The sequence below is a fragment of the Ipomoea nil genome, unplaced genomic scaffold, assembly GCF_001879475.1.
Source record: "Ipomoea nil cultivar Tokyo-kokei standard unplaced genomic scaffold, Asagao_1.1 scaffold2480, whole genome shotgun sequence".
Classification (NCBI taxonomy): Eukaryota; Viridiplantae; Streptophyta; class Magnoliopsida; order Solanales; family Convolvulaceae; genus Ipomoea; species Ipomoea nil.
The window spans coordinates 6,360,228-6,376,382 of NW_017618908.1; the positions used below are offsets into that span (position 1 = coordinate 6,360,228).

A 16,155-nucleotide genomic window follows, 5' to 3' on the forward strand; every position below is an offset into this window, starting at 1 on the left:
GTGTTAAACTTAGGGAATCAATTCTTTATATGTTACAGATGAAAGAATTAATCAAACTGAAAGCATGCACTAAACTGCATGCGCCAGCACAACTTTGTCTCTCTATATATATAAAAGGTTTTCAGATCTCATCAGAAGCATGTGAAGCAGGATTAGATCATGTGCCTCCCACATGCTCTGTTGGGTCGGAGTATGAGGGATCCTTAGGGTTGAGGATTCAATCTTTTGGGACAAGGATTAGATTATGTGCTATCTTCCCCATAAACCGTTTTGACATGATAAAATGGAGTGGTTTTAGACTACTTTTCGAATACTTTTTTTGGTGGTTGATTTTTTTTTTTCCTGATCATAATTTTGGGTGGTCGGAATATCACGTTTTTTCAACAATTTCATTTCTATTATACTAATAAAATCCCAAGAGAGTTAGATTTATAATGGGTAGAAAAATGACGGTCAAATTTTTTAATCAAATGAATATCTCAGATTGATCATATTTTAATTTTTCCATGAGATTTCATAATTTATCTTTAATGAATATGATTATCAGTTAACTTTTCCGTTAAATATTATCTTTTCCATTAATTTTTGTTAGCTCACCGTTAACTTACTCATTGATTTCAATAAGAAAGTTCTTAGGTTCGAACCCCATCCCAATCAAAGTTGGCATAATTAGTACTCTATTTTACTCTTATTAAATTACTAATTTTTTACGCGCATTGCGCGATTGGATAATGCCCAATGTTTTTTTTTTTTAAATAAATAGTTTAAAGTATATCAAGGCAAGATTATATTGGATTGTTCATGCATAGATAATTGAATGTTAAATTTGCTTATTTAAATAGGCAATTCTAAGTTTACAAATGCAAGCTAATATAGTCAAGATTGATTATAATTGTCAATAAAATAATTGTATAGGTATACTTGAAACAAAATACGGGACATAAGGGAGAGCAAATAAAAATTAGAGCATAAAATATTAAATATATACTAATATTGAAGAGCTAACTGCTAATTGCCAAACAAGGACATTGCGAGATATTTTCTCACTTCAATTTGTTGTGTGATTTGAATACTCTTTTTGTCAATAAATCCCCCAAGTAGTTCATATGATTGGCTTACTTTTTTTTAAAACAATTATTATTATTATTATTATTATTATTATTATTATTATTATTATTATTATTATTATTATTATTATTATTATTATTATTAAATATATGTATACCTTTAGGTCATTTTACATGTTAATCTAAACAGCTAATTTTTTCAAATATCTTTTTACCAACCGTTGATATAATTCGCTGGTCAAATTCGCTAATATAATCCGCTAACGCTAACCGCTAACTGCTGATTGTCAAACAAGGACATTGCGAGGTAGTTCTCATTTCAATTTGTTGTGTGATTTGAATATTCTCTTTGTCAACAAATCACTCAAGTAGTTAATATGATTGACTTTATTAATTATATATTTTTTTAATTTTTTCATGGTATTAATAAAATACTTGGTAAATAAATATATAGGATTATTTTGTATTATAACTTTGATATTTAATTAAAAAATAGTGCAAAAAAAAGATAATAGACAATGTAGTGAATATAATCAATTGATGAATTTGAATGTATAGAATTTTTTACATTGGAGAAATATAAAGACAATATAACTAATAAAATTATTTCTCTTAATTAATTTATTGATAATGAATAATTTTTTTTTAATAAAGACATTGTAGGGACAATGTAGCGAATATAATCAATTGATGAATTTGAATGTAAAGAATTTTTATATTGGAGAAAAATAAATATAATATAACTAATGGAATTATTCTCTTATTTAATTTATTTATAATAATTTTTTTTTTAAATAAAGACATAATTCTATTCTTTTTTTTTTTTTGAAAGGTGGCCAATAAGGCATATATTAAAAGTACTCAGAAATAGAGTCTGGGGGGACATCGTCCGAATACATAATCGTAGAATAATTAAATGCAGAAGCCGCTAAACTATGAGCTAAATAGTTCTCCGATCTAGGAATAAAATTAACTGAGCAGTAATCAAAAGCGGTAATGCGTGCTTTGCAAGCACTAATAGCGTAGCCAACATAAGTCCGAATCGTGACAGCTTGATTCGTCAAATATTGTTGTAGGGTCAAACAATCTGTGAGCAAGCGTACAGAGCGTTCCCCACGATTCCATAACCAGGACAATGCTTCCTTACATGCTATCGCCTCAGCCATAAGCGGGGAGAGACAATCTGATAAGGGTGCACTGAATGCCGATACATATTCCCCTTCCTCGTTCAATAAAATCGCGCCAACCGTAGCTTTTCCTGTAGTCGGCATAAACCCGGCATCGACATAACATCTCCGTATCGGCTCGGTTGCCTCCAGCCGTACTCCTTCCTCGGCAGCCACAAGGCCACAGCGGTCCGTTGCTGCTGCTGCTGTGCCGCGGCAGTGGCGGTAATGGGACCCTGTGCGGCTGCTTGGTGGTTTGCTTAGCGGTGGGTCGGGTGGATACGTTGCCATGCAAGTGTGGTGGCTTCGGCCAAGGCTATCACTTTCCGTGGTCGCGGTAGACATGCATCCCATACCGCTCCGTTTCTGGTCCTCCAAATATAATATAAAATTGCAGCTGCGTGGACAATTTGGTTAGTGTCTAAAATATTTAATAGATCACTAAACCAAGTATGAAAAATATTTGTTGTTAGCATGGGGATTGGAAGATGAGATTGTGCCCAAATGGAACTTGCATAACCACATGTTACTAAAGCATGCATTGTGTCTTCATCCATTATCCCACACATAGCACATGTTGGTTGTATTTCCACTCTCTTTATAATCAAATTTGTTGTAGTAGGGAGAATACCACTCAAAGCTTTCCATAAGAATGTTTTCCATTTGGGGGGGATTTTTAGCTTCCATAGGCGTAGCCAATTATGCGTGCCAGTATTATCATTGAGGTTACCCACAACTGTTTTGTAGCCACTCTTAACAGTATAGTTCCCTCCCTGATCATCATGCCAATACCACATATCTTCATAATCCGGCTATACTGGGATTTTTCTTATCCTATCCACATCCGCAGGATTAAAAATATCTGTCAATATATCCGGATCCCAGGTCTGTGTCTCATGATCAATTAATCCCTCCACTGCTGCATTATTTAAATATGGGGGTTTATTTGTATGAATCATTGGGTCTTGTTCATCATGTAACCATGGATGATCCCAGATAAGGGTTGTTTTTCCATTTCCAATTCTGCGTCTGATTCCACCACAAACCATGCCCTGAGCTGCCATTATACTGCGCCAACAGAAACTGGGATTATTCCCTATTTTGGCATCATAAAAGGTCCCTGTTGGGTAATATCTGGCTCTGTAAACTCGTGAGACCAAAGAGTCAGGTTTTGTTAGTAAACGCCATGCTTGTTTACCCAGCATTGCTATATTAAAAGCATGCAGTTCTTTGAAACCCAGTCCACCATACTTCTTTGGTATACACAATTTATCCCAAGCCTTCCAATGGATTCCACGTTCATTCCCAGATCCCCACCAGTACCGGTTCATGGTTCGCTCAATAGCTGTACAAATCCCCATAGGTAATAAGAAAACACTCATTGAGAAAGTAGGCATTGCCTGGGCCACACTTTTCAACAAGACTTCCTTACCAGCCTGTGATAACAACTTCTTATTCCAAGAAAGGATCCTCTGTCTTATCTTATCCTCGATATATGAAAACGCTGCCTTCTTATTCCTTCCTACAAATGAGGGGAGCCCCAAATATTTCCCAAAGTTTGGTGCCTGGGCAACCCCAAGAATCTGTGCCACTTCATCCCTATCCTCGTACTGTGTATTCTTACTGTAGCATATGCTGGACTTATGATAATTCACCACCTGGCCAGATAAATTTTCATATCGTGTCAAACATTGCTTTACTGCATTTGCCTCCTGCACATTTGCTTTAAAGAACAATAAGCTGTCATCAGCAAAAAATAGGTGTGAAATAGAGGGTGCACCCCTTGCAACTCTGCATCCGTGAATTGCTCCCCGTACCTGTGCCTGTTGTAGCAGCAAAGAAAGTCCCTCCGCACAGATTATAAATAGATATGGGGACAGCGGGTCTCCTTGCCTGAGTCCGCGAGAGGGGACGATAGGCAAACCTCGGGTTCCATTCAACTTGACATTATACGACACAGTAGTCACGCATAACATGATAAGATCCACCCATACACTATTAAAACCCAAGGCTGTTAACATATTTCGCAGAAAGGGCCATTCCATACGGTCATAGGCTTTCGCCATATCCAACTTTAAAGCACCCCATCCCACCTTCCCACATTGTTTTCTATTCAAAAAATGGCCAACTTCTGCAGCAATTAAGATGTTATCTGTAATCAATCTGTCCGATATGAATGCACTCTGTGTATCAGAAATAATCTCATCCATGAGTGGTTTCATCCTGGCTGCAATCATCTTGGCCATGATCCTGTGTATCACATTACTCAATGCTATGGGTCTGAGATCCGAGACCCGTTCTGGATTTTTCTTCTTCGGTATTAGGACCACATCAGTATCATTCAAGTTGGCTGGAAAGGTCCGTGTATTCAAACAGTTCACAACAAAGTCCGACACATCTCCTCCCACCACATCCCAGAACTGCTGGTAAAAACCCGGATTCATTCCATCCGGACCAGGTGCCTTATCTGGGAACATAGCAAACAAGGCTGTTTTTACCTCTTCCTTTTCAAAGGGGTGCAGCAGGGCTTCGTTCTGTGCAGGTGACACTCGAGGCAAGACATTGGCATAAAAATTTTCATCCATCTGAGACTGGTTTGACTCAAAAATATTCCGATAATAATAAAAAATAGTCGTTCTCATGGCATCTCCCTCCACCCAATCCCCATCATCATTCATAATTTTAGAGAGTGTGTTTTTCTTTTTACGGTGAGAGGCATACCTGTGATAGAATTTAGTATTCGCGTCTGCCCCCTTCAGCCAGTGCTGTTTCGCCCTCTGTTTCCAAAAAGCATCCTCCTGAGCCTCTAATCGAGCCAGACGTTCTTCTAACCGCTGATACTCGGCTAAGGAAATTTGATCAGTGCATCCCTGTAGCCGCAACTGCTCCTTGCGCAGGCCCCTCATCTGCTCATCAAACTTGTGAAACTTATCACCTCCCCATCGTGATAATTTATTGCCACACAACTCGATACAGGCTTGCAAACCCCTATCTCTTCCTTCAGTCCACGTCGTCTCAGCCACTCCCCTACAGCCCTCATCATGCAGCCAAGCCATCTCAAACCGGAACCCCCTCCTCCCACCACCTGTCCTTTCCCGAAGATTCAGAATCCCAAGGAAAAGTGCAGAATGATCTGAGTGTCGGGTTAGAATGTTCGAAACAGTTGCCTCCCTCACCACATCTCGCCATTCCTGTGTAACCAGCACCTTGTCCAACCTCTCCTCAATCCAGTCTACAGTCCCCTCCCCTCTTTCCCAGGTAAACGGGTATCCCTGCATAGGTAATTGTGCTAGTCCACACTCATCAATAGTTTCCCCGAAGCCCCGTAATAGTGTCTCTGGATGGGGATTCCTCCCTCGCTTCTCATACTGATATAAGAGATCATTAAAATCTCCTAGAATAACCCATGGCAACTCAGAACGATGCGATAAGGACTTAATGAAATCCCAAGAGTCATTCCGTCTCTCCCTCTGCGCATAACCGTAATACCCTGTCATCCTCCACTTTTCCAATCCCGGCATTGTTACCTCAATATCCACATGATTTTTCGAGTAACTCAACAGGCTTGCCGTACCATTCCTTCTCCATAATAATGCCAAACCTCCTTTCGTTCCTACACTATCAACTTTAAACACACCATCAAAACCAAGTTTCACCCGGAGCCGCTCTGCATGATCCTGGCCAACCATGGTTTCCATAAGAAATACAAAGTCGGGTTTCTTACTGGACACCATGTCCACAATCTCCCGAACTGTCCGTGGATTACACATAATTCTATTCTAAATTAAAGAAATGCATATGTATTATTTTTTGTTGTAGCTACTAAATCATTATTTAATTTAATAAGAGTAAAATAGAGTACTAATTATGCCAATTTTAATTGGGATGGGGTTCGAACCTAAGACCTTTCTGATTAGAAAATTTAAAGGAAAAAAAATAAAATCTGATCAATCTGAGCCATTCATTTGATTAAAAAACTTGACCACCATTTTTTCTACCCATTATAGGCCTAACTCTCTTGGGCTCTTATTAGTATACTAGTTTTTTACGCACATTGCGCGATTGGGATAATGCCCAATGTTTTTTTTTTTTTAAATAAGTACTTTAAAGTATATCAAGGCAAGATTATATTGGAATTGCTCGTGCATAGATAATTGAATGTTAAATTTATGTATTTAAGTAGACAATTTAAAGTTTACAAATGCAAGATACTATAGTCAAGATTGATTATAATTGTCAATAAAAAAATTGTATAGGTATGGTTGAAACCAAATACGGGGCATAAGGGAAAGTAAATTAAAATTAGGGCATAAAATATTAAATATATACTAATATTGAAAAGTTAATTGTTGATTGCCAAACAAGGACATTGCGAGGTAGTTTCCTATTTCAATTTGTTGTGTGATTTGAATACTCTTTTTGTCAATAAATCCCTCAAGTAGTTAATATGATTGACTTAATTATATTTTTTATTTATTATTTAAAACTATTATTATTATTATTATTATTATTATTATTATTATTATTATTATTATTATTATTATTATTATTATTATTATTATTATTATTATTATTATTATTATTATTATTATACCCTTAAGACATTTTACATGTTAATCTAAACAACATCTAATTTTTTCAAATATCTTTTTACCAATCGTTGATATAATTCGCTGGTCAAATTCGCTAATATAATCCGCTAACGCTAACTGCTAATTGTCAAACAAGGACATTGCGAGGTAATTCTCACTTAAATTTGTTGTGTAATTTGAATACTCTCTTTGTCAACAAATCCCTCAGATAGTTAATATGATTGACTTTATTAATTATATTTTTAAAATTTTTTTAATGGTATTAATAAAATACTTGGTAAATAAATATATAGAATTATTTTGTATTATAACTTTGATATTTAATTAAAAAATAGTGCACAAAAAAAAAAAGATAATAGACAATGTAGTGAATATAATCAATTGATGAATTTGAATGTAAAGAATTTTTACATTGGAGAAATATAAAGACAATATAACTAATAAAATTATTTCTCTTAATTAATTTATTGATAATGAATAATTTTTTTAAATAAAGACATTGTAGGACTATGTAGCGAATATAATCAATGGATGAATTTGAATGTAAAGAATTTTTATATTGGAGAAAAATAAATACAATATAACTAATGAAATTATTTCTCTTATTTAATTTATTGATAATGAATAATTTTTTTTTTTTTTTGCATAAAGACATTGTAGACACATAAGAGCAAAATAGAGAACTAATTATACCAACTTTGACTGGGATGAGGTTCGAACCTAAGACCTTTCTTATTAAAATCAATGAGTAAGTTAACGGTGAACTAACAGAATGTAACAGAAAAGATAACATTTAACGGAAAAGTTAACGGATAATCATATTCATTAAGGATAAATTAGTAAATCTTAAGGAAAAATTAAAATCTGATCAATCTGAGCCATTCATTTAATTAAAAAATTTGACCGCCATTTTTTCTACCCATTATAGGCCTAACTCTCTTGGGCTCTTATTAGTGTAGTAGATAGTAGATAGTAGATATATATATATATATATATATATATATATATATATATATATATATATATATATATATATATATATATATATATATAGTAGATATAGTAGATATTGATAATGAATATTTTTTTATTTTTTTTAGTAAAGACATTGTAGGGACAATGTAGCGAACATAATCAAATGATGAATTTGAATGTAAAGAATTTTTATATTGGAGAAAAATAAACACAATATAACTAATGAAATTATTTCTCTTATTTTAATGAATAATTTTTTTTTTTTGAATAACGACATTGTAGACACATAATTCTAAATTAAAGAAATGCATATGTAATTTTTTTGTTGTAGCTACTAAATTATTATTTAATTTAATAAGACTAAATAGAGTACTAATTATGCCAACTTTGATTAGGATGAGGTTCGAACCTAAGACCTTTCTTATTGAAATCAATGAGAAAGTTAACGGTGAACTAACAGAAAGTAACGGAAAAGATAATATTTAACGGAAAAGTTAACGGATAATCATATTCATTAAGGATAAATTAGGAAATCTTAAGGAAAAATTAAAATCTGATCAATCTGAGCCATTCATTTGATTAAAAAATTTGACCGTCATTTTTTCTACCCATTATAGGCCTAACTCTCTTGGGCTATTATTAGTATAGTAGATAGAAAATAATAATTTAATAGCTACAACTAAAAATAATACATATACATTTCTTTAATTTAGAATTATGTGTCTACAATTCCTTTATTCAAAAAAAAATTATTCATTATCAATAAATTAAATAAGAGAAATAAATTTCATCAGTTATATTGTCTTTATTTTTCTCCAATATAAAAATTCTTTATATTCAAAGTTCAAATTCATTAATTGATTATATTCGCTACATTCTCCCTACAATGTCTTTATTAAAAAAAATATTCATTATCAATAAATTAATTAAGAGAATTAATTTCGTTAGTTATATTGTCTTTATTTTTCTCCAATGTAAAAATTCTTTACATTCAAATTCATCAATTGATTATATTCACTACATTGTCTATTATCTTTTTTGTGCACTATTTTTTAATTAAATATCAAAGTTAAAATATAAAATAATGCTATATATTTATTTACTAAGTATTTATGTGTGCTTCATTAGGTTGAGAAAGTTTGATTGAACAGATACTACATTGTTGACTCTGTGTGTTTCATTAGGTTGAGAAAGTTTGATTGAACAAATACAACAATGTAATAGAGTCAGTAGCATTTAAAAAAATTTGATTTAATAATAATTTTTTTAAAAAAATATAAGTGTGTTTTGGGGAAATCATTCTAAAAAACGCTAAGTGACAATATTGTAAATTGCAATGTTTGTATTTTCAGTGATTTGAAACAAATAGTTGCTTCAAACTGTTGAATAACCAACACATGCACTTTCTTTAGCATTTTGATCTTTGGGTTACATCATATTTACCAATCGTCCAATATCTTTGGGTTACATTATAATTAAAAAATTTAAATTTTTACTACATCTAAATTCCTTAAATTAAGAATTTCTTTATCCATAATAATTTATTCAACAATAATGGTTGAACTAAATGAACACTGAGCAAAACACCTAAATGATTGGTACGTTGATTCATTCATTGATCTTGTATATATGTCCATTCACTATATATATATATATATATATATATATATATATATATATATATATATATATATATATATATTAGAACCCTTTGCAACAAAAATACTTGATTACTATTTAAAAAAAGTTCAGTAACAATTATAATGAATCTCCTATATTACATTGTATTCATATACTATGAATTACATATTCAAATAAACAAATTAGACATTAAATTACTTATGTTGAACTTCTCATATATAATCTTGCATTGATATACTTTCAAATATTTATTTAATTATAAACATTGGGTAGAAAAAATTATTGTTAAATTATTAAATCAAATGAATAGTTCAGATTTTAATTTTAACTCTAACCACAAATCCTACTGCCGGAATCTCCTCAAACAATATTAGTATATTTTAATATTTTATGCTTTAATTTTTATTTGCACTCCCTTATGTCCCGTATTTGGTTTCAACCATACCTATACTATTATTTTATTGACAATTATAATAAATCTTGACTATATTATCTTGCATTTGTAAACTTAGAATTACCAATTTAAATACCCAAATTCAACATTCAATTATCATGAACAATTCTAATATAATCTTGTCTTGATATACTTTAAAATACTTATTTAAGAAAAATATTGAGCATTATCTCAATCACGCAATGCGCGTAAGAAACTAGTTGTTATTATAAGGGTGTGTTTGAAAATCTGAAAAATAATTATTAGAAATCTCTTTTTTTTTTTTTTTTTTTTTTTTTTTTTGGATTTTCTGTGTTTGGATGTGTCTGGAAAATCGAGTCAAAGAAAATCATTTATTGTTGACTTGGGAAAATATGGCTATTTTGAAGGAAAACAACTTCAGTCAAAATTTGGCAGAAGTAATTTTTCACTGACCAATCACAACAATCAAAACCTTTGTTTTCAGAATACAACCAACCACTAAAAATGATAGATTTTAGAAAATGACACATTTTTGAGAAAACATTTTGCAGAAGTCATTTTTCTGATTTTCAAACACACTCAAGTTAAACTCGGGGATATATCAACCCTTAAGGTTAAAGCAGATCACAGCCACCATTGCATGCATCTTAATAAGCTTTCAAAAGCTACAAAACAAGAATAAAACAGTAAAGTAGTGTAAAGGAATAACTGGAAATAGTAAGTCTTGTGTGTAGTGAGACGGTTTTAGGTTGAGATATGTAAAAGTTTTTAGTTAAAATAAGACGTACAATCTCACACCAGATTTATTCGACCTGAAAACATTCCAAAATTGAGAGACTAGCTAATAACATATATATATATATATATATATATATATATATATAGCTAGTTGTTGTGAAGTCCTTGTGCAGCAGCAGCCTGCAGAGCACAATCTGTAGTTCGAAACCCAATTCTCTCCTTCTCCAAGTCATACACCACCTCCACGTTTTGCTGCTGGAAGCTCCCCAATATCCCGGCGGGTCCGCCGTATTGATTGCCGCCGCCGCCGTCCATGCTTTGGAAGAGCAGACATTTGACCTGGGTGGAGTTGGTGGGCGCACTCATGGCGTAGAAGTGGTTCTCCTGGGGCAGAACCAGGGTGGCATTGTTCAAGAAATGGAACGTGATTGACGGGAGACTCTCGTCGCCGCCGGCCGCCGCCGCGGTGGCGTTGCTCCGGCAAGGGACGTGGTAGCAGAGGTCGAAACCAGTGCGCATCTCGGCTTCCTTGGCTCGTGGGAAATGGATTGTGGATTGAAGGGAAGAGAGGAGTTGAGAGTATAATGGCTCAGGCAAGTGGGTGTAAGTGGTGCCGGAATCAATCAGCATGCCGCCATTGCCGGAAGAATCAAAATTTCTCATGCTCAGAGGCACCTGAGTCACGGTTGCGGCGGCGTTGCTACCGCCACCGCCTCCTCCGCCGCCGCCAATAGTTATGGCCTCTAGGCCAATGTAATAATAGTTTGGGTAAACAGGAGAGTTCAACATTGGGGTAAACTGCAGATCATCTTTGGAAGAAATGGCAACATCTCCCACAACCAAAGGGCTTGAAACATTAGGGTTATTAGCAAATCGGAAAGCCAAGAAACAATGGGAGAACCCCTTTTGGAGAAACCCTAATTGTGAAGGGATTGAAAGTGGGCCCTTCCCAAACCCTGCTATCCCTATTGGCTCCCTATAAGTGGTCCCCACACACCCAAAACAAAACTTTGGGACATCCCTAGAGGAATTAGGGCTACTCCCATGAACCCTAAGCAAATCCCTAGTTAGGGTTCCACTCACAACACCATCACCATAAGTGTAAGCAAATGAAGGGCATGGCCTTAAGCAAGTGCCCTTAAGTAGGGCCCCCAATGGGCACCCGGCCGCTGTACACGTGTCATAACCGTTGTCGGAGCTATGGACATTGACGCAGAAGGGGCTGGCACAAGAATCTCTATAAGAAGAAGAAGAACGAGAGGGAGAAAAACTACCCAGAATTTTAGTATTCTTGTAGTCATCACAATCTAAACAATCAAAAGATATGTTCCCACATGGAACCCAAGTAAGGTCACTCCCAGTATCCATGTATACTTGAAAAATTTGTGGGGGTGTCCCTAAGTTTAAAGATATCAAATACCCATCTCTTACCTCTCTCAACGGTTCCATAACGTCTAAACTCTCATCAGAAGACTTCTTGACACGAGTAATGGCAGATTTTGGGGTCGGAAGATCCGAGGTTACACGAGTCAAACCTAGGATCATTGAATGAGGGTTTGGTTGTTGTGCATGAGATTGTTTTGAGAGAAACAATGCCGCCGCACATGTAAGGAGAAGGAGAAAATAATGATTTGAATTCATGGTGAATTTGGGTGGGAAGAATGATGGGCTTTGGTGCTGGTATTTATAGATTTGTCATATATGGGGTTTGGTTGTGGCTTGAGTTGCAGGATTAGGGTTTCTGAGATCATCACTTGATGATGATGTTATGAAATATGTTGCATGGCTGACAACGATCAACTTAATGTTGTCCCCTGTACCAGCTTGGCGTAAGCGAATATAGGCGGGATTTAAAGAGTTAAACTAATTAGTCACTCTCAGCTCACACAACATATAATAATAAGTTAATAACCAGCTTGGTTGGTGTGAGTGGTTGTGCACTCTTGTCCCTTAAGAAAGGTCGAAAGTTCGAACCCTCCTCGTATGAAAAAAAAACAATCTTGCTTGCACTTTGCCTCTTAATTGGGGGATTAGTCTGAGAATGGTACGGACACCTCGTGGCCTGACCTCAAAAAACAACCCAATTTAGTTATCAATTATTGATTTTTTTTTTTGATTTAACTGATTTTTTTTTGTGTTGAACTTTGATGATTTTACCTAATTGAGTCATCTATTAAGATAGTTTGGTAATTTTCATTCTATTAATATTATCCAATTTAATCATCGACTATAGTAGTTTTATCAAATTTAGTCATCAGATTGATCAACGATAGTACTTTTACTCAATTTAGTCATCGACTATAATAGTTTTTTTCGATTAGGCCTTAATTCTAACAGTCAACGACAGAAGACTTGACATAGAATTCAATTAGGTAAAATCATCGAAGCCCATAACCCAATTAATTACAAAACGTCATTAAGAATTAAATTAAGAAAAATCACTATAATCGATGACTAAATTGAGTATCAACTCTCAAATTTTACGATTTAAATTGTGACCTTAAGTTTGAAATCTAATGCTAAGAGTTTCTCCTTCTCCCATCCCTAATGTTTCATAAAGGAAATGAATTATGGAATGTACATCAATGAGTCAAGAACTAAGAGCTTACTATAAATATCCAACTTCAAACTGTACGTGTTATTGGCAGAAATCAAATTCTACCATTACACTTGATCCAACTTCAAATTGTCTTATTGACAGAAATCAAATTATACCCTTACACTTGCCATCATTAAGTTGCTAAGACTTATCTCACTTTGACTTTCATACAAAAGGATATATAGCGGAGTTGATAAATCTTGATTTTCATACTTATAAATCATGAGGTTGGTTCTTGTCAACACTCCCTGTGATTTGTAAACTATTACATAGACGTTGGGTAAGTTTATCTAATGCACACCCACAAAAATCCTTACTCCAATTTGTATTATTATCATTTTTAAAAATGAGTTTTTGAATTTATAAATAAACAGTATATATAAAAGATTATGGCCATGTTTGGTAAAATGGCTGTTAGCTGATAGCTGATTGTGTTAATTAGAGGGTATAAATAGTTGATAACATTAGCTGATTGTAGAAAAATGTTTGGTAAATTAGCTGATAGCTGTTTGGTATAATTTCTTTTCTCAAAAAGCTAATTGAAAAAGTTGTTTGGAGTAACTTTTTGAATTTTAGCATTTTGGAGTTGCAAAAAACTAATTAACCAAACATTTATATTGATATTTTAACTAAATCAAACAATTAATAGTGGTCAAATAAGCCAAAATTGACATATAGGCCAATTTTTTACCAAATAGGGCCTATAACTCATGTATTACAAGACACATCATATCTACTATACTAATAAGAGCCCAAGAGAGTTAGGCCTATAATGGGTAGAAAAAATGGCGGTCAAATTTTTTAATCAAATGAATGGCTCAGATTGATCAGATTTTAATTTTTCCTTAAAATTTACTAATTTATCCATAATGAATATGATTATCCGTTAACTTTTCCGTTACTTTATGTTAGTTCACCCTTAACTTACTCATTGATTTCAATAAGAAAGGTCTTAGGTTCGAACCTCATCCAAATCAAAGTTGGCATAATTAGTACTCCATTTTAGTCTTATTAAATTAAATAATAATTTAGTAGCTTCAACAAAAAATTATACATATGCATTTCTTTAATTTAGAATTGTGTCTACAATGTCGTTATTAAAAAAAAAAATAGTCATTATCAATAAATTAAATAAGAGAAATAATTTCATTAGTTATATTGTCTTTATTTTTCTCTAATATAAAAATTCTTTACATTCAAATTCATCAATTGATTATGTTCGCTACATTGTCCCTACAATGTCTTTACTAAAATTTTTTTTTATTCATTATCAATAAATTAATTAAGAGACATAATTTTACTAGTTCTATTGTCTTTATATTTCTCCAAGTAAAAATTCATTACATTCAAATTTCCAATTCATCAATTGATTATATTCACTACATTGTCTATTATTTTTTTGTGCACTATTTTTTAATTAAATATCAAAGTTATAATACAAAATAATGTTATATAGTTGTTTACCAAGTATTTTATTAATACCATGAAAAATTTTAAAAAATATAATTAATAAAGCCAATCATATTAACTATCTGAGGGATTTGTTGACAAAGAGAGTATTCAAATCACACAACAAATTGAAGTGAGAATTACCTAGCAATGTCCTTGTTTGACAATCAGCAGTTAGCGTTAGCAGATTATATTAGCGAATTTGACCAGCGAATTATATCAACGGTTGGTAAAAAGATATTTGAAAAAATTAGCTGTTGTTTAGATTAACATGTAAAATGACCTAAGGGTATACATAATAATAATAATAATAATAATAATAATAATAATAATAATAATAATAATAATAATAATAATAATAATAATAATAATAATAATAATAATAACAATAACAATAACAATAACAATAACAATAACAATAATTTAAAAAAAAAAAAACAAAAAAAAAATGTAATTAAGCACATCATATTAACTACTTGAGGGATTTATTGACAAAAAGAGTTTTCAAATCACACAACAAATTGAAGTAGGAAACTACCTTGCAATGACGCAATGTCCTTGTTTGGCAAAATCAGCAATTAACTTTTCAATATTAGTATATATTTAATATTTTATGCCCTAATTTTAGTTTACTTTCCCTTATGTCCCGTATTTGGTTTCAACCATATCTATACAATTATTTTATTGACAATTATAATCAATCTTGACTATATTATCTTGCATTTGTAAACTTAAAATTGCCTATTTAAATACGTAAATTTAACATTCAATTATCTATGCACGAAGAATTCCAATATAATATTGCATTGATATACTTTAAAGTACGTATTTAAAAAAAACATTGGGCATTATCCCAATCGCGCAATGCGCGTAAAAAACTAGTCATATAATATAATATTTCAGTTGATGATGAAATCGTAGCTAAGTAATTAAATAGTATTTTGGTATTAAATTCATATACTCCGTATGTATCAGTGTACAGTAAAATTTGACCTGAACTCTAATGTTAAATAATTCTTTTCGACATTCTGGAAAACACTGAATGGAATCTGATTGTACACATATTTTTACCTTAAATAATACAAATGTCTGCGGCATCAAATTAAAGATTAATTAAAGAGATGGACAAGCTTTTAAAGCACATACACTTTTCTTTTCTCAATACATGATTACACCAATCCAATTGCAATGCTTTAAATAGATTAATTCAGCAGTTCAATTACTCTTTTAAAAAAAATGTAATTAATGAAAAATGCTATAATACAGTATGTAAAAATGTTATATTCACAAAATATAAGTGGTGATTGTTCACTTTTAATTTGAGTTATTTGATCTTCTAATATATTCAGAAAAAAAAAAAAAAAAAAAAAAAAAAAAAAAAAAAAAAAAAAAAACATACAAAACTGTACCTATTTGGGAGATTGGAGCGCTAAGTCTAGCAATGTAGCCATTAAAACATATTGCTAATTGTTAACCAAGTATATAACTTAATAGTAAGTGTTTGGTCCTGACA

The 16,155-nt window shown here is 32.5% G+C and overlaps 3 protein-coding genes across 3 annotated transcripts; all 3 read right to left on the minus strand.

The window, feature by feature from the left end:
- Positions 1-1,918: 1,918 nt before the first annotated feature.
- Positions 1,919-2,524, minus strand: LOC109152786. The gene has a single exon (XM_019300428.1). It carries the CDS (start codon positions 2,522-2,524, stop codon positions 1,919-1,921), a length of 606 nt encoding a protein of 201 aa, XP_019155973.1.
- A 2,347-nt stretch (positions 2,525-4,871) lies between these two features.
- On the minus strand, positions 4,872-5,922 carry LOC109152787. Its single transcript, XM_019300429.1, has 2 exons — positions 4,955-5,922; positions 4,872-4,884 (listed from the first exon to the last, which is right to left on the minus strand). The coding sequence occupies exons 1-2, from the start codon at positions 5,920-5,922 to the stop codon at positions 4,872-4,874; spliced, it is 981 nt and encodes a 326-aa protein (XP_019155974.1).
- A 4,819-nt stretch (positions 5,923-10,741) lies between these two features.
- On the minus strand, positions 10,742-12,175 carry LOC109152788 (probable aspartyl protease At4g16563). Its single transcript, XM_019300430.1, has one exon. It carries the CDS (start codon positions 12,137-12,139, stop codon positions 10,742-10,744), a length of 1,398 nt encoding a protein of 465 aa, XP_019155975.1. The 5' UTR covers positions 12,140-12,175.
- Between the last annotated feature and the right edge of the window lie 3,980 nt (positions 12,176-16,155).

What these genes read in the sequence shown, in the direction of transcription:
- LOC109152786 (XM_019300428.1), bottom strand. Translation starts at nt 2,524, where the DNA reads ATGGCAACGTATCCACCCGACCCACCGCTAAGCAAACCACCAAGCAGC.
- LOC109152788 (XM_019300430.1), bottom strand. Translation starts at nt 12,139, where the DNA reads ATGATCCTAGGTTTGACTCGTGTAACCTCGGATCTTCCGACCCCAAAA.
- LOC109152787 (XM_019300429.1), bottom strand. Translation starts at nt 5,922, where the DNA reads ATGGTTGGCCAGGATCATGCAGAGCGGCTCCGGGTGAAACTTGGTTTT.